The sequence below is a fragment of the Gossypium arboreum genome, chromosome 12, assembly GCF_025698485.1.
Source record: "Gossypium arboreum isolate Shixiya-1 chromosome 12, ASM2569848v2, whole genome shotgun sequence".
Taxonomy (NCBI): Eukaryota; Viridiplantae; Streptophyta; class Magnoliopsida; order Malvales; family Malvaceae; genus Gossypium; species Gossypium arboreum.
Genome location: NC_069081.1, coordinates 112,164,905 through 112,181,860, shown reverse-complemented (window position 1 = coordinate 112,181,860; position 16,956 = coordinate 112,164,905). Strand labels below are relative to the sequence as shown.

The 16,956-nt window shown below is 32.8% G+C and overlaps 3 protein-coding genes across 5 annotated transcripts; 2 read left to right on the top strand and 1 right to left on the bottom strand.

The window, feature by feature from the left end:
• Positions 1-1,353: 1,353 nt before the first annotated feature.
• LOC108476742 (uncharacterized) lies at positions 1,354-5,648 on the top strand. 2 transcript variants are annotated; one of them, XM_053022571.1, is made up of 6 exons: positions 1,354-1,686; positions 2,235-2,714; positions 3,205-3,426; positions 3,500-3,569; positions 3,793-3,900; positions 5,118-5,648. In XM_053022571.1, exons 1-6 carry the CDS (start codon positions 1,570-1,572, stop codon positions 5,483-5,485), a joined length of 1,365 nt encoding a protein of 454 aa, XP_052878531.1. In that variant the 5' UTR covers positions 1,354-1,569; the 3' UTR covers positions 5,486-5,648. The 2 variants fall into 2 exon arrangements, with proteins under 2 accessions (XP_052878531.1, XP_017634527.1); XM_017779038.2 differs by having other exon boundaries at positions 2,226-2,714.
• Positions 5,649-9,291: 3,643 nt separating this feature from the next.
• LOC108476981 (lipid droplet phospholipase 1) lies at positions 9,292-12,944 on the top strand. 2 transcript variants are annotated; one of them, XM_017779376.2, is made up of 11 exons: positions 9,292-9,509; positions 9,682-9,866; positions 10,267-10,334; positions 10,642-10,712; positions 10,832-11,074; positions 11,463-11,626; positions 11,743-11,798; positions 11,893-11,945; positions 12,038-12,161; positions 12,270-12,367; positions 12,449-12,944. In XM_017779376.2, exons 2-11 carry the CDS (start codon positions 9,730-9,732, stop codon positions 12,518-12,520), a joined length of 1,086 nt encoding a protein of 361 aa, XP_017634865.1. In that variant the 5' UTR covers positions 9,292-9,509; positions 9,682-9,729; the 3' UTR covers positions 12,521-12,944. The 2 variants fall into 2 exon arrangements, with proteins under 2 accessions (XP_017634865.1, XP_017634866.1); XM_017779377.2 differs by having other exon boundaries at positions 9,663-9,866.
• Positions 12,945-15,246: 2,302 nt separating this feature from the next.
• On the bottom strand, positions 15,247-16,277 carry LOC108478211 (ethylene-responsive transcription factor ERF105-like). The gene has a single exon (XM_017780645.2). The coding sequence runs from the start codon at positions 16,130-16,132 to the stop codon at positions 15,422-15,424; it is 711 nt and encodes a 236-aa protein (XP_017636134.1). The 5' UTR covers positions 16,133-16,277; the 3' UTR covers positions 15,247-15,421.
• Positions 16,278-16,956: the final 679 nt, after the last annotated feature.

Here is a 16,956-nt window from a genome sequence, read left to right as displayed (position 1 = left end):
GTTATTTTTATATACTAAATAATTTTTAACACAAAAATTAAATCTATAATAATAAATAATACTATAATGTAAGCATACAAAAAAATGTTAAATTGCTTATATATACAATTTTGATAAATAAAATTATCTAAAATTATTAAATATTAAATTTAAAATAATATAAATATATTTTAAAAATCAAAATAATATGAGCAAGCCTAAAATGGACTTGAATTAACTATTTACAAATATAGGCAAATTTGAGTAAAATATGATTCGGGCTGAATTGAACTTGAACAAACATAAAATATGTTAATATTATGCTTAAATTTGACTCACCCTGACTCATGATGACTTCTAGTGGTAACTTTTTTTTGGTATAAAAAGAAGAAAACATAGACTAAACTATAACTACACCTTTCCACAAGAATCAACTTGTAGAAGAGGTAGGAGACTCGCGAGAGAAAAAACAAGCTAAGTTGAACCCAAATTATAACTTTTAAGTGAATTTCGTCAAATGATCCGTACATCTATTGTCTTCTCAAAGAATATGTCAAATATCAACCATTTATTCTTCACGTGTCATGGTCCAACAAATATGAATGAGAGATTCAAATGGTTGACACTAGTTAAGTGATCGAGTTAGAAAACAAACCACCAACAAAGCATCATAAATATTAGTAAAATATTGCACTGCCGATGCCCACTTTCTTGTTCCATTAGCAACTCTAAAGTGTATTGATGATGGTGGTGTGAAAAAGATTTTGTATTACGATAACCCTTAAGAACCCATTTACCAGATGTTTGTTTTGGACGTATGCTCCTCTGGCATAATCAATACCCTTATGCATTGTTGAATTGAAGACAAAGAACTTTGGAACTCACCTAACTCCTTTCCAAATCAAAAGCCTGTCTTTTGTGATATTCAACTTCCTCATTAAAGCAAACCCCTGAAATTTGTACCTCCAATGCCTATTTGATGTCATTACAAATCTGTAAATGATATATAAAGCACCATAGGCCCATGATCCTAAACTGTTACTGGGAGATTAAAGAAGTGCATTGGAACATAAAACATCATTTTATAAAAACCTCCATCAAACCTTTCCCCAAATTTGTTGTTTGTCCAAGTAAAATGCAATTCAAGTAGCTCCTCAGCACTCCCTAAATCATGATTTCCAAATGATAATCTATCCCTCTTACACAATATGTACATCCATCCTAGTCTCCGAAAGCAAACAAAAGTGGTTGACCCAATCCCAGATCATGGCCCATTGATAAGCGGATTTAGTGAATATGTTCCTTCATGCGGAAAGAAATGGGTCTGACCTGATAAAAACGTAACAAGCCCATTATACTATTTTATTCAGTCAAAGCGATTTTTGTCGTGCTCGTTTTGCTGAAAGAAAAAGTGAAAAGGGAGTCGTATCTACTTCAAATTTTAAACCACTCTCCCCACTCTCAACTGAATTTTCCACTTATTATTATTTTTTTTTTTGCGATGGAAAAACCAAGGAAATAGGGATTTCGTCTTCATTGAATTTCATTCAATCTAAATCTGGAAAAAATTCTAGGATTATTTTGGTAAAAATGGAGTTCACTGAAGCTTATAAACAAACGGGTCCTTGCTGTTTTTCACCGAATGCTCGTTACATTGCGGTTGCTGTCGATTACCGTCTTATGATTCGGGATACACTCTCCTTCAAGGTACAGTATTTTCAATTTTTCCTTCTTTTTCTTCTAATTCCCAATTCATTTGCTTTCTTTGTTTGCTGATGAAATGCGAGGAAGGAGAGGACTGATATGATAAAATGCGTTTCTCTTTTTCTTTTGGGTGCGTTTTGATTTGGTTTTTTTGAATGAATTGTATGCTTGATTCAAATTTTAGTTATGTAGATTCACCTCATTTTAGTTTCTGATTAGATCTTCTTGTGCTTATTTAGACAACATTTTAGTCAGATTCGATTACTAATGCTTCCTATTTGCTTTGTATTGCTTCACTCTTTAGACCAAGCTAATAGATTTGATCTTTGTTCTGTTTCTTTGGGCATTGTGTCTGTTGTGAAATCACAAACTATTTGAGCAAAATTTATCTTTTAGCATTGAAACACTCCTCTCAATGAAAAAAACTTGCAAATTAATTATGAATTTGCCTAAGCATTTATTGTCATGCAAAGGTCATTTTTGAGGTTCACAGCTTACATTTCCTGTATTTCCAAATGGTAAATTTACTCAAATTGCTGCAGGTTGTGCAGTTGTTTTCTTGCTTGGACAAGATAAGCTATATTGAATGGGCACTTGATTCTGAGTACATTCTTTGTGGTCTCTATAAAAGACCCATGATACAGGCATGGTCACTCACCCAACCTGAATGGACATGCAAAATAGATGAAGGTCCTGCTGGTATTGCTTATGCAAGATGGAGCCCAGATAGCCGTCACATACTGACCACCTCGGAGTTTCAGCTGCGATTAACAGTTTGGTCCTTAGTGAACACAGCCTGCGTTCATGTACAATGGCCAAAGCATGGTTCCAAAGGAGTTTCATTTACTAAAGATGGAAAGTTTGCTGCTATCTGCACAAGGCGTGATTGTAAGGACTATATAAATTTGTTGTCCTGTCACTCTTGGGAGATAATGGGTGTTTTCGCCGTTGACACATTGGATATGACTGATATTCAGTGGTCACCGGATGACAGTGCAATAGTGATCTGGGATTCACCTCTTGAATACAAAGTATGTGAACTTTGTTTTCCTTTCAGTCGCCAAATTGCCCCTTTCTGGTTCCTAGATGATATATGATGTGTATATTGGGAAGAACCATTTCTTCTCTTCTTTATTTATTTAAAAAAAGAAAAGCATAAGAAATTTGTGGTGAAAATGGTATCTTATGTAAGATCTTTCCAAATGAGAATTTACATGGCCCTGATGATATATGATGTGTATATTGGGAAGAACCATTTCTTCTCTTCTTTGTTTATTTAAAAAAAGAAAAGAACAAGAAATTTGTGGTGAAAATGGTATCTTATGTAAGATCTTTCCAAATGAGAATTTACATGGCCCTGATGGTTGCATTTCTACTTAACCATCTATTAGCACATAGTTATGTTTATGGTTTTACTGATGTATAAGCATGCATTTCTTTTTGTGTGCCAATACTTTCTCTTGGAGCTGATATAGTTGGAAATATTAAAGTGTTCATGGTTCCTTATTTAATTTGAGACAGGTTCTAATATATTCTCCAGATGGAAGGTGTCTCTTTAAGTATCAAGCATATGAAAGTGGACTGGGAGTAAAAAGTGTTTCATGGTCTCCCTGTGGCCAGTTTCTTGCTGTGGGTAGTTATGATCAGATGCTACGAGTTCTAAACCACCTTACTTGGAAAACTTTTGCTGAGTTTATGCACCTATCAACCGTTCGTGCTCCTTGTTGTGCTGCCGTTTTCAAGGTAATTTGTTTTCATTGTTATGATGATTCATTCTGTGAGAAGCATCTACTAACTTTGTATTTGATATTGGCAGGAGGTAGATGAGCCGTTGCAACTTGATATGTCTGGATTATGTTTGGACGATGACTTTATGGGAGGCTCTGGTAAGGATAGTGAGATTCTATATCTCTTATTATTGACTTTTCATTAATTTGATGTACTGCTTGATTGAAATTGTGCTCGACTGTTTAGGACCTGAGTGCTCTGTTCTTTTGTATACAGTTTATTAAGCTTAAATGCTGTTGCATGCCTGCCTTTCCAGTCATTTTCAATACGTGAATTGCAGCCCTTCAGTTATTTAATATGGTTCATATGCCCCACTAACAGATGCCCCAGGCGGACACTTCAAAGTTAGATACGAGGTTATGGAAGTACCCATTACTTTTCCTTTCCAAAAGCCTCCTGCAGACAAACCTAACCCTAAACAAGGAATTGGTAAGTCTTACCGAATTGATGTAGATTTACTAAACGTTTTATGTTTTTCATACCATATAATAAGTGACACAAAATATGAGTGCAAAGAATTTAGTATGCTCTATTTCTAATTAGCACAATGATCTTGCAGTACATTTTATTTTATTCGAGAAATATTGTTTAATTTGAAAATAATCTCTCTCCTTTCCACGTTACCCCTACCACTAGACGTGTCAGCCCTTTTGCTTGATGAATGCCCTTGGTGACTATTAAAGCATCCGATTTAAAACCAATTTCCAATGACTGGCAAGGCCAAACTTAATATAGGACCATAGGAAACCTAATACTTTTTAGAATGTGGGATAGTACCACCTATGTCACTACTCGATTTGCCGGACGTGTGTCATATTTTAGAATTGTCCTATTCATCTAGTAGATCATTGGTATTCAATCTATAGAGTGCACTCCTTTGTGAGTGAGATTGTGGGTTCAAAAATGTGGTGGCGCATCTAAGGTTGACAAAATTTTGAGGGACCTATGAATACCTAAAGAGGACAATTTCTGAATATGAAAAATGGCCTGGCAGGCCGGGCTGTGACATAAAAAGTGTAGAATGGATACCACTAGACCAATTGGTATTTGTGCTAGAGTGTGCACTTCTTTGTGTGTGAGGATATGGGTTCAAGTTTGTGGAGGCGCATTTGAGGGTGGTAAAACCTTGAGGACCTTTGGGCACCCAAAAAGAAAACTTCTAGATTATGCATCACGAGTCAATTGGGGTTGTGACAACTTAACACTTCCCCTTGTGTACTTAGCAAGGGTCCACACGTAGACAACGTCACATGCAGTTAGGCAAGAAAACTTAACACCCGTGGACTTTGATATCATGTTAAGCATCTAGCCTAAAACCAATTGGCATTACGTTGAGAGGTCAAGCTTTTTTTTTTTTTTTTGAAGAGGATGAGACCCAATACTTAATAAATGTAGGATACCACCACTTAAAAATGACAATTACCAACTAGCGTGGCCAGTGCCACACTAGGATTTCAGAAGATGTAATCTTATTGAATATAATGATTTGGTTTCAAAATATTTTTCTAGGGATTAATCATGCTATGTACACTCAAGTTTAAGGCTGCATTAAGCTACTCTATAAACTAATCAGAAATAGTTGACCAAATTAACTTTGATTTTCCTCCCTTCAATGCTGTTACCAACAAAATTTAATTTTATTCTAGGTCTTCTTTCATGGAGCAATGATAGCCAATATATTTGTACTCGCAACGATAGCATGCCAACTGCACTTTGGATTTGGGACATTCGCCATTTGGAGTTAGCTGCCATCTTGGTGCAAAAGGATCCTATTCGTGCAGCAGCTTGGGATCCGATAAGCACTCGTCTTGTTCTTTGCACTGGCAGCTCTCATTTGTATATGTGGACCCCTTCCGGTGCGTACTGTGTAAGTAATCCGCTACCACAGTTTTCTATAACTGATTTGAAATGGAATTCAGATGGGAGCTGTCTTCTTCTCAAAGACAAGGAATCATTCTGCTGTGCAGCTGTGCCTCTACTGCCAGAATCAAGTGACTATAGCTCAGATGAGTGAAACAAATTTCTCTTGTAATTTGTCTTGCTGTTATCTAGAGAAACAGAAATATAAATAGGCATCTTTAGTTTTTTTATATGGATTCCTCTCTCTCAGTCACTCACTGTTGTAATATGCACTTGTGTGTTTGAGACTTCAATGAAGAGTTATCAAGCTATGAAAATTCTCTGTATTATGCCATTCTTTTCCCATTTCGTTCATAGTTCTAGGAAAAGAACAAAACCTTCTAGAGGGATACCAGATTAAGTACAGTTTGCTAGGTTTTCTGCAGGAAATTGTACCCAACCCTTAAGATGGCAATACCTCAGTTGTGTGTTTGTTTTATTTATGATTCTTGTGATATTATCGCTTCTTTTTGTCAACTGTTTTTTGGCATGTTAAGTTCAGATCATTACACTGAAGATAATGAAGTGTAGCAGAGTCTTGATACACAGGAAGGTCATTTGCCTTTCCCTCTTAACACCTCGTTTTCTATTTCTTCCTGGAATAACAAAAAATGGAAAAGGGGTAGGGGTAGGGGTAGGGGAAATAAAGAATAATGCTATAGAAGAGATAAATCTTATATATACACATATAGTTTGTAGTGTTTTTTCATTTTTTGGATTTATATACATATATTTTTCAGTTAAGTATTTGATAGGTTTCGCTCAACTTTTTCAGTTTATGTTTTGCGTCAGTTTGGTAATGTATATATATATGTGCGCGTGTATTGCTAATAGCAAACAGCTTTCTATAATCTGCAGAATAATCTAGCTTAAAGTTTTCCATTTTATTCAGTTATTTTCTGTACGATATTGATCATTATATCTTACCTTTAAAACTCCTCCGGCTGGCCTGGACGGCTCCTTTCCATTCATTTTAGTTTTTGAGAAGTGTGATGTTTGTATCTTAGAACATTTAGAAATCCAAAAACAGAGGCTGCTGAGGTTGGAAGCGTGCTTAGGATGTTTAGCGTGCAAGCCTTGTACAAGGCATTTTTGTTTTGATGAGGTTAGATGATTACATGAGCTGAAGCAAGCATGCTCCAATTAGGTACATGCGTGCTTGCCCTAATGTAACTTTGTTTTCACTTTCTTTCTTTTAGCGGATACCTACCTACACGGAAATCCCAGGATTAATGAAATGTAAAGACTAAAGGTTTAATCACATTTGCCCTCATCCAGGATTAATCATCATCATCATTATTATTGATTGTTTTCGTTTGGACAAACACAGTCACGAAACAAAAGCAATGTAATAAATGGAAAAAGAAAAGGTTAAAATTTTATTACACGTATTAATTATTTATATTTACACTCGACAAAAAAGAAAAGAGTGGTTTTTTTTGTTGTTGTGGAAGTGGTTCTAAGTGGAAGAAAAAAGATGGTTTAAGAAGCCCGGGGGATATGATTGAATGGGAAATGGCATCTAAGGCACCAAATTTGTTGGTGGTCTCACTTTGCTTCCAATGCAATACCAGCACAAGGTTGGTGGAGTTGATTGGAATATATCAAAGCCAACACATTATAGTTGAGGTCCCGGAGGACCTATCTTTTTAGTAGACCCATACATGCCTTTGCACATTGTGGAAGAGGGTGACTTTGCACTAATTTATAAGTACTGGGCTTCCTTTCTTGGTTCTAAACTCGCAGTCGTCGACACAGATCAGTGAAGTGGGGCACCACTTCCTTTTTTTGGTGGTTTCTTTATTACCATCACTAGCCATTGGGGATAAGCTAAGCTCCAATGGAGTAGGAGATTAAGAGTTTCTATTATATGATTATAATTAGATTAACATGGCAAGTTAAATACGTGGGTTGTTTCTAGTTTAAATAATTATTCAATTTAGATTCAGTATTTGTATGGATTTATTCTGGTAGAAACTACTAATGTAATTGTCATTTCAAAAATATATTTATGTTTCCTATTTGTATTTTAAAATTGTGGTATACATACTAAGTTGTAGAAAAATACGAATATGATAATCATTTACAGGTTTCTATCTTATCCATTTTTTTTTAAAAAGAAAACCCTAGAAATTAAAAAGAAAGAAAAAAAAAGGTAGGAGCCAAGACATGCAAACAATAGAGATGAATGTTTAATTTTAGGGACTTTTTATCAAAAAAAATTGTAGGGACTATAGATTTATTTGTGTGGATAATAAGAGAAAAAAAAGAAGCAAAAGGACAATAAAAATTTGGTCAAATGATTGTTCATCTTAATGTTTTTGTACAAATTTGTTTAATGTCTTTTTCTTTGTTGTTTTTGGCTAATAAATAGATATTCACTCATCTATTGCTCCAAATATCACGTGGATTGTAATTCTAGCCAAAAAAAAAAAAAAAAAAACTCAAAAGTTTTCCAAAAGAATCATTAATATAGGGTATAAAATTAAAAATATGATTTGTGTTTGGAATTTCAGCTTTCAAAAAAATTCAAAACAAAATGTAGCATTCAGAGATGGGTCAAGATCGCAGACAGTCACAGCAGACTTGAACTCAAAATTGTAAATTTTAATTTTATTCTCTTTCAAATTTTGTAATTATAAGTAAATAAAATGATAAAATTATATTTTAATTTTTAAGATGATAAAATTTCTCTTTAAAAATTCTAAAATAGTAAAATTTTACTTTAATCTTCTTAATTTATCATGCCAAAACATACTTTTATGGAGAACTGTCTGCGACAAAAAGTGAAAGGCCATTTTGAATCCCTTAGAGAAATTTCCACCCGTGGGATAAAAAACTCTTCACCAATGTTACTTCTCTCAACTTCAATTAACATATAACCATCAATCTTGTATCATTACAAACACCAAAACTTTGGTTCAACTTCTTCAATAGACTGAGTCTCATGATTCATTCGGTAATGAGTCTAAAAATCTAGGGTATAAAATGGATTCTTCTTCAACATTTGAATTCGATGGTGCAATTCTATCTATACCTAGATGTGTTTAAGATTCACCTAGAATACTAATAAGCATGTAATTATTGAGTTTGTCGACAATTTCATTTGTAGTTGAAATTATAGCATGATCTTTTAAGATATATTGGACTCATAATTTTTTTTTCTAAATTAGGATATGTGTTGTCAACGATGTCATAAAATGAATTGAAATTTCTTTTAATTAAAAAATGTATGGTATTTTAATATTTGAATATTCATATGATGAAGAATTATTATACCACCACCCAAGTCCAATAATCATTTGTTGAAATCTGAAGTTATATCATAAGTAAAATTTCGTAACCTGATTTAAATATTGTAAATGAGACAAGGTTAGATCTACTACTTCATGGCACAATTAGAAGAATTTGACTAAAATCAACCCTAATAGAAATGTTTTTCCTCCAAGTCAAGTTTAGAAATACAATCAATTGTTTCAAAAGCATGTATATGTGCTATTGGAGTTTCATCCCAAATGATTAAACTTGATTCCAAACAACAATGTAACAGTCAAACTTTCTTGCTTCACATCATAATATGAATCTTTATTTAGATTTAGTAAAATCTTTAATCGGAAATAAATAGAATGTAATTTCAGAAGATGCAACATAAATAAATTATATTATATTTGATTATATAAGTATTATTATTTAAAAACTAAATAATAAAATATTATAAATAAAGAAGATAAAATTTTAATAAAAATATTAATGAGAAAGGATTTTGTATAAAAAATTGGAAGAGATGAAACCATGAATTTTTTTTAGAAGGAATGAAGCAATGGCTGCCAGAAACGTAGAAATGGATTTTTTTTTTAATAGGGTTAGAATTAAAAATAATAAAATATAAATTGGCATATGTCAAAAAATTAATTTGCCACTTGACTGCCTTAGAAGTATTCTACATCACCAAGTACTCCTAATTTGGAGAGAAGATTGCTTTAATATTAAACAACACAATTGAGGTTAAATAGGAAAACTAAAAGTAACATAACAAGATTTGCTTATCATTATTTGTAGAATCATAAATTTGATTACTAGCGTTTGAAAATTTTCCTATTGGTAGAGTCCATCGCTACTACGCTTTCCTTCGCGTTAAGGTTTTTCCTTCTTTCTTTTACACTCATAAATTTTCTTTGATTTTTAATTTCGTAGTAACTCTCGCATCTCTCATCTGTTTTGTTCTAGCGCTTTCTCTCTCTTTCTCAATTTCTTTTCTCGAGATTCTTCAAATGCTTGATTTTTGTTGTTAGTTTTTTTACTTATTATTAGCCGACGTTGAACGGGGCTGAGAATATATATAATTTAAAGTAATTAAAGATGCAAAACGGCATCGCCGCCGACGGAGTTTGCTCCTCGGAGTCCGCGAATGGGAGTCGAGATGTTTGGAGTTGTAAAGGTTCCGATTCTTCATCAGCTGATCATCTTGTTATCATGGTCCACGGGATCCTCGGCAGGTGCCTTTCTTTTTCTTCTTAAACTTTTTTTGTTAAGAATTTTGAGATATTTAATTTAATTTACCTTCCTTCTTCTGAGTTGGATTTTGGAGGCTTGAATTAGTTTAGTGGATGCTTAACTTTGTATCATACACATGTTTTTGTGCTTGGTTTGATTGTGATCGGTCTGATTTGAAGTGATTAAATTAAAATTTAGTGATTTTGAGTTTAACTCAACAAATGTTGGATTCGAATTGAAAATTTGGCAGTGTTTGACTTTTGATTATAGCATCAATATCTTTGTTTTCAATTCTGTGATGATAAATTGTGTTTAAGTTCTATTAGTGCTTTTTATAGGATTATTAGTATTAAAAATTCTACTGAAATGGTTTTGGCCCTGGTTTTATGGTTGCTTGTGCAGTTCTTCAGATTGGAAATTCGGAGCTGAGCAATTTGTTAAAAGGCTACCGGATAAAGTATTTGTCCATTGTAAGTAGCATTCTTTTAGGCACCATTTTTTAACAGAGAAAAAAAAAAAAAAAAGGCTTTCCCCTTTCCTTCCAATTGTTCATATCCCCTTAGATTGCCGGAGATGATGAATCCATTAATGCATTCATAGTGGCATCAAAAACCATTAATTTGATTTTCTTCATTGCTCCAAAACCACACTTTTATACATGTTCTTTAGAAAGTGTTTAATTCCTTTTGAAGTTTTTGAGATCAACATGATGATATCTAAGTTTCTAGCTAGAGTACTTCTGCTTGATTTCACTTTGTTGATTAATATGTTCTGCAGGCAGTGAACGGAATATGTCTAAGCTGACTTTAGATGGTGTGGATGTAATGGGTGAACGACTGGCAAAGGAGGTTAGCAATATTTGATAATGTCCTATTTAGGTCATCAAAACCAGTGAAATTTATTATATTATAGGACTATCAGTTTCATATTCCAATATGTTATCGAGAAAAAAATGTTTGAATGCTAGGTCCTTGAGGTAATTCAAGAAAAACCAAATTTGTGCAAGATCTCTTTTGTTGCACATTCTGTTGGAGGACTGGTGGCAAGATACGCAATTGGGAGGCTCTATAGACCACCTAAGGAAGAAGTTAAAGAGGATAAATCAGGTGATGGATGCAAGGAGGAACAGAGGGGTACAATTGGTGGCTTGGAGGCTATGAACTTTATCACAGTTGCATCTCCTCATCTTGGTTCAAGGGGTAATAAGCAGGTATGTTTTTTGTATTAACAAATGTTTATGCATGTAATAACCAAAATAAATTATTCTTCTCTTTTGCTGTGTATCATGTGCAAGTACTTGCACTCACTCAAAGATTGCCATGTCGCAGGAGTTTATTCCAACATTACAGGCTTTTGTATATGCCTGTATGGTGATTTCAGAGTGTAACTTATTTGTTGCTTCTGAATGAATTTTAGTTTAGTAGATGAGTTTTTCTTTACTGCAGTAGTTTATTTGTTGTAAGATGAGATGCTTTTATTTGTTGACTTTCGTTGCTTGCTATGCAACACATTATCTGTCATCCATGTCAGTATGTCAAGGATAGTAGCTGTTGTTGGATTGTCTTTGCTTATTGGTCTGCTAAAATATTTGTTTCCAGGTACCATTTCTTTTTGGAGTAACTGCTTTTGAGAAAGCTGCTAGTTGTGTTATTCATTGGATATTTAGGAGAACAGGTCGACACCTTTTTCTTACTGATGATGATGAAGGAAAGCCACCGCTACTTAAGCGGATGCTGGATGATTATGATGAGTTCTATTTCATGTATGCAACTTTCCCTGATGTCTAGATTTCTTTCTACGTAAAGTTACTCGAAATGTCATACTTTTTTGTTCTGAATCCGTAGCATGACTGAAATAGTAGTGAATTCATCTATGCAGGTCTGCATTACATACATTCAAACGCCGTGTTCTGTATTCCAATGTGGCCTATGACCGTATCCAATTTACATTTTCTGTGTGACTTTGATAACTTCTCCAGATTTTGGTTAATTTGATTTTATTTGTTTCCATTAATGAAATATTGTAAAGATATTGTGGGCTGGAGAACCTCATCAATAAGACGAGACGGTGAACTGCCAAAGGTATCATCATCTTTGTGAAGCTTTTCATTTGACTTCACGTTTGCTTCTTTTTGGGGTTGAAGCTGATGAGCAAAAACCTGTATTGTTATTAGTGGGAGGAGACTCTAAATGAAACATATCCACATATCGTGTACGAAGAACACTGCAAGGCCTGTGATGCTGATCAGCATGAAACTATTTCAATAGAGGATGATGGCTCATCCGACAAGCTAGAAGGTATATGTCTGAACTTTTGATTGTGAAGAAAATAGAAATTATACTTTTGCTAAATTTACTTTCTTTTAGTGGTTTTCATAATTCCGTTAATTGGATAATTTTGTGCAGAGGAACTTGTGAGAGGCCTATCCCGAGTTTCATGGGAAAAAATAGATGTTAGTTTTCAGAGCAGTAGACAGAGATTTGCTGCTCATAGTGTTATACAGGTTCTCTCTCTTTCTGGAGTTGATAAAAGTTTATACGATCATATATGCAGTCGGAAGTTCTTACTAAGCGAAGTTTTGCAGGTTAAAGATGAAGTTATGCATATAGAAGGTGCAGATGTCATCCAACATATGATTGACCATTTTCTTACGTGAAACCTTATGGTGTTTGAGATACACATCATACGAGCAAAGAAGATTAATTCGCTACCTCACCGTATTTGTCGACTGCTAAGTTATTGCTCGAATTCCCATTGGTTAAAGTTGAATGATGGATCAGTACTCACATTGGTTGGTAAAGATGGCTATGACAAGGGCAATTAAGTCAGCAGTTCATTCATTAATTATCTCTAGTTTGCTTCCTAAGAAGGATGAATACGGATAAAAATGAAAAACCCGTTGATTTAATGGTTAAGATTTATAACTATTTTCTCACTTTATAGCTTAACCATTAGAGTAATAAGAGTTTTCCCTTGTTATCCTTTTTCATTCCTTTTATTATTACGAGGAAATTCAATGATATAAGCGGACATTGTGTGTGTAAATTAAGAAATTAATTTCTTTTTCCCATGTTAACAAATTACTGTTTCTTTGGACCAAATTAGTCAATAATCGGAACTTTGAAGCTTCTGGTTAGTAATTTCTTGATAGTTTCTATTTTTGGTCGATTTAGGGCCAGTTTGGTAATGTTTTTTAGAAGTGCTGTGGAAAAGTGCTTTTAAGAAGTGCTTTTGAAAAATTTAAGTGTTTGGTATTACTGTCAAAAAGTGCTTTTGAGAAGTAAAATGTTCATTTTGGACATGATATTATAAAGTAACAAATATATATTAAATAATGTTTAAATTAGTTAATATTATAATATTTTAACAAAAATATAAAAATAATTTATTATAACTTATTGTTAATATTTTAATATATAATATTAATTTTAAATATTTTTAAAGTAATTTATATTAATTATTTATTAAATTTAATTAGAATATATAAATTATATTTAAATATTTAAATATAATAATTAAATATTTGTAATTAGATATTGACACAATTGTATTATTTTAAAAATTATTTTTATTTTTGATTAATACTTTTAACACATTGTAAAACTCATATTAGATATTAACATAACATTGTAAACATAAACCTAACAAATTAAAATATATACTATATTTCATAATTATTTCATAAAATCAAAGAGAAGAAAATGAGAAGGAAAAGATAAAACTCACCAGTGGTGGAGAAGAGGAACAAACCAGAGAAGAAAAGTAAAGTTGAGACAAGAAAAAAAGAAAAAAGAAAAAAAGAAAAAAATCTTCTAATGTCTAGAAAAAGCAGCAAGGTTAAAATAGTAAAATACAAACCAAGAAGCACTTTTGACTGAGAAAAGCCAAAAATTTCTCCTTTTTCATCTGTGTAAAAGTGCTTAATTTAAATTAAAAAAATTTCAATACTGTTGTTTGTTCTCTATTGCTTTTAAAGAAAAAGCATTTTTTTGAGCAAAAGCCCATCAGAAAAGGCATGAAGAACGAATGCACCTTTTGATGGAGTCCGGTGATGAGATTAATTATCATTGTATTTCAGATTAAAATATTAAAATAAAATTTATAAATATATGCATATTTAAATTATTAAAAAAATACTATATTTATGGTAAATTATATTTTATTAAGATATTACAACATTTTCAAATAGTAACTTACACTAGTATTATCTAAAAAGAAGGCAAGCAAACTGCAAAATTTACAACGTAAATTTGGTGGCTTATAATGATATTGATGATATCTATACAATTGAAGCATTTATTCCAAAGTAATTTTATAATTTATGCAAGCTAATGGAAATGGTAATTGTATCTTTTGAAATCAATCATATTTCCCTTTGGTATTTAAAACCCTAAAAACAAACCCACACAAAATTCAAGGAACACTACATTTTCCCTCTTATTGTATTTTACTACATTTTAAGACCAATCTGTCTTCTTTTTACCTACAACAAAATTTATTGGTCATTTTATTTTTTTGTTGATATTACTACTTGAGATTTGTAGAAACCAGATTACATTCTCCTATCTTCACAAAGTTATACCTCTTTAGTATTTATTTTATTTTAACCATTATCTACACAATCAAATTGGGATTATATGGTCTTACATTTTGAATCCCTAAAAAACACATTAAATTACCAAAAAAAATCTATAAATTACGTAGCCAGATAATGATGATTAACACATTCATCCAAGTCAAGCCTAAATTCACAAAATTAAATTTTATTTGATGTCTATAATCAGTGCTATGTAAAGAATATACCTTATACCAGAAAATAACTTGAAACTTTACAATACCACACATTTAATAATTTATTTCTTAAAAAATCATGAATTTAAACATCTTGTTTTTGGTATACAAGATTTACATGCCTTTGTCGGTTCCTATAAATATTAATCATGAACACATTTAATTTAATTTTCACCCAATTTCCTTTCTACCTTTTTCATTCATCTTGTACGTACTTATTAAAAATTCCAATAAATATTATTATTTATAAAACTACTATTTACTTCATGTCACACTCTCAACTTCTTCTCACTTTTACTTCAATTTTTAACCTATAAATTGTAATAATGTTAGTTTTATATTTATTTAATCAATAAACTAAAATAATGTTTTTTTTTTATCAAGGACAAAAAAAAAAAAAAGGACAAAATCTTAAAATGGGTGGTCCAGTCAACAAACTGTACCTTCTAGCAGCATTTGAAAAATTACGGCACTCATTTGTTCAAACACACTACACTACACTACACTAGTGTCATCCACAGTCTAAAATTGTGAAACACACTGCATTGACTAAGGTAGTAGTACAAAAATATTAGGAAATGGATTCTAATCTTTAATGTTAAAGCCATGGGCAAAGAAGAGGAGAAGACAATTTTATTTATTAAAGTAAACAGAAGAAAGAACAAATGCAATTTGATCTGAAAATGCTTAGGCTTTAGGCATCCCATCCCTACTAATTACCAAACACTTAAAAAAAGTAAACACAGCCACATTCCTTGCTAAGCTTTTACATAACCTCAAGCCTGGAATACCCAAACCATGGAAACGATGATAAGGGTGATAAGAGTGGGCCACCGAATATTTCATTTATATCTTCATTATCCCCGATCCCCGTCTGATTCGACGGCGTTCCACATTCCGCCACCGTTACCTCCTCCTCTCTTCTCCCTGCTTTGGACTCCAACAGGCTCACTCTCTTTTCTCCTTCTCCTTCCTCTACACTTCTCCTCCTTTTCCCTGACTCTGAGAAATTTGATTTTCCTGCTTCATGAGGAAAATTCAGTATAGCTTTGCTACCGCGTAGCTTAAAGGCAGCTCTATCATATGCTTTTGCCGCTTCTATGGCGGTGTCAAATGTTCCAAGCCAAACCCTTGCCCCTTTCTTGTTAGGGTCTCTAATTTCAGCCGCAAACTTCCCCCATGGTCGTCTTCTAACACCTCTATAATGACTTTTCTCGTATGATTCAACCGCCACCGCAGCCGAATCTGGAACCGGGTTTGGGCTTATGTTAAAACTTGTGGGTGGGATCATAACGTTAATAGAAGGACGACGTTGGCTGAGACTCGATTGTTTTAACCGGGTCGGGCTATAAACATGAGATGACTCGGAATTTGAGAGTTGATAGAAGGGTGGTGGAGTTTCCATGGAAGCAAAATCAGTAAAGAGATGTTGCCTGATAAGTTCTAACTGGGCTGATGTTTCATCAGAACATGCCATTTTGGTATTTATGATATCAATCCGGATAAGAGAAATGGAAGGTGGAGACTAAAAAAAGGGAAAACTGATGGATTTGAGTGGAAATTGGGGAGCGTGGTGGATTCGTATTTATAAGGGAAGAAGAAGCAGAGCTTCCAGGATACACACTATAAGCTTCCAAAGCGGATTGTCTAACAAATTTATATTTGGCCCCTCACCTTTACATATATTTTAGTGGAGGAGGGCCCCTTAGATTTTATAAACATTCCACACCCCAATAATTAATCAACCAATCAGCACTTAATCCATTACATTAGACACTCTGCTCCCAAATCATTGGCAATGTTAACAGTTTTGGATGAATGCAAATCTTCTGCCCCTCTCTGTGCCCCCTACATCACATTATGCCGCGTGGTTTTCTTCTTCTTCTTCTTCTTCTTTTTTTTTTACTATTTTTCAATTTCACATTAATCCTACAACTAAAATTGATGATAAAAAAAAAAACTGTGATAATAAATAAGAAATTAAATCATTTCATTATCCTTTTAATTTAAAAATATAAAAATAAAAATAGTAGAAGACTGCGCAAATTAAGTTGAGTTTTGATAAGGTAGTTCTTGAATAAAATCTTCAAACATCAAACTAGGGGTAATTATTTGATAAGTATATCATTTGTTTATATATCAATTTATTTATTCTTCATTCTTTATAAGATATATATTACACCATCAACCTGCTTTTAAGGTCTAAAAATTTCATATGTTATGGGTGAGATAAATTTCCTTAAACTAAATAATTAACTATCTTGAATTAAATTTGTATTTTTAAACCACGCATAATTATAA

Bases quoted from the DNA above. Each gene is read 5' to 3' on its own strand.
- LOC108478211 (XM_017780645.2), bottom strand. From the start codon at position 16,132: ATGGCATGTTCTGATGAAACATCAGCCCAGTTAGAACTTATCAGGCAA.
- LOC108476742 (XM_017779038.2), top strand. From the start codon at position 1,570: ATGGAGTTCACTGAAGCTTATAAACAAACGGGTCCTTGCTGTTTTTCA. The intron at 1,687-2,225 runs GTACAGTATTTT...AAATTGCTGCAG, and splicing joins GGGATACACTCTCCTTCAAG to GTTGTGCAGTTGTTTTCTTG. The intron at 3,901-5,117 runs GTAAGTCTTACC...ATTTTATTCTAG, and splicing joins TAACCCTAAACAAGGAATTG to GTCTTCTTTCATGGAGCAAT.
- LOC108476981 (XM_017779376.2), top strand. From the start codon at position 9,730: ATGCAAAACGGCATCGCCGCCGACGGAGTTTGCTCCTCGGAGTCCGCG. The intron at 11,627-11,742 runs GTATGCAACTTT...TCATCTATGCAG, and splicing joins TATGATGAGTTCTATTTCAT to GTCTGCATTACATACATTCA. The intron at 11,799-11,892 runs GTATCCAATTTA...AATATTGTAAAG, and splicing joins TTCCAATGTGGCCTATGACC to ATATTGTGGGCTGGAGAACC.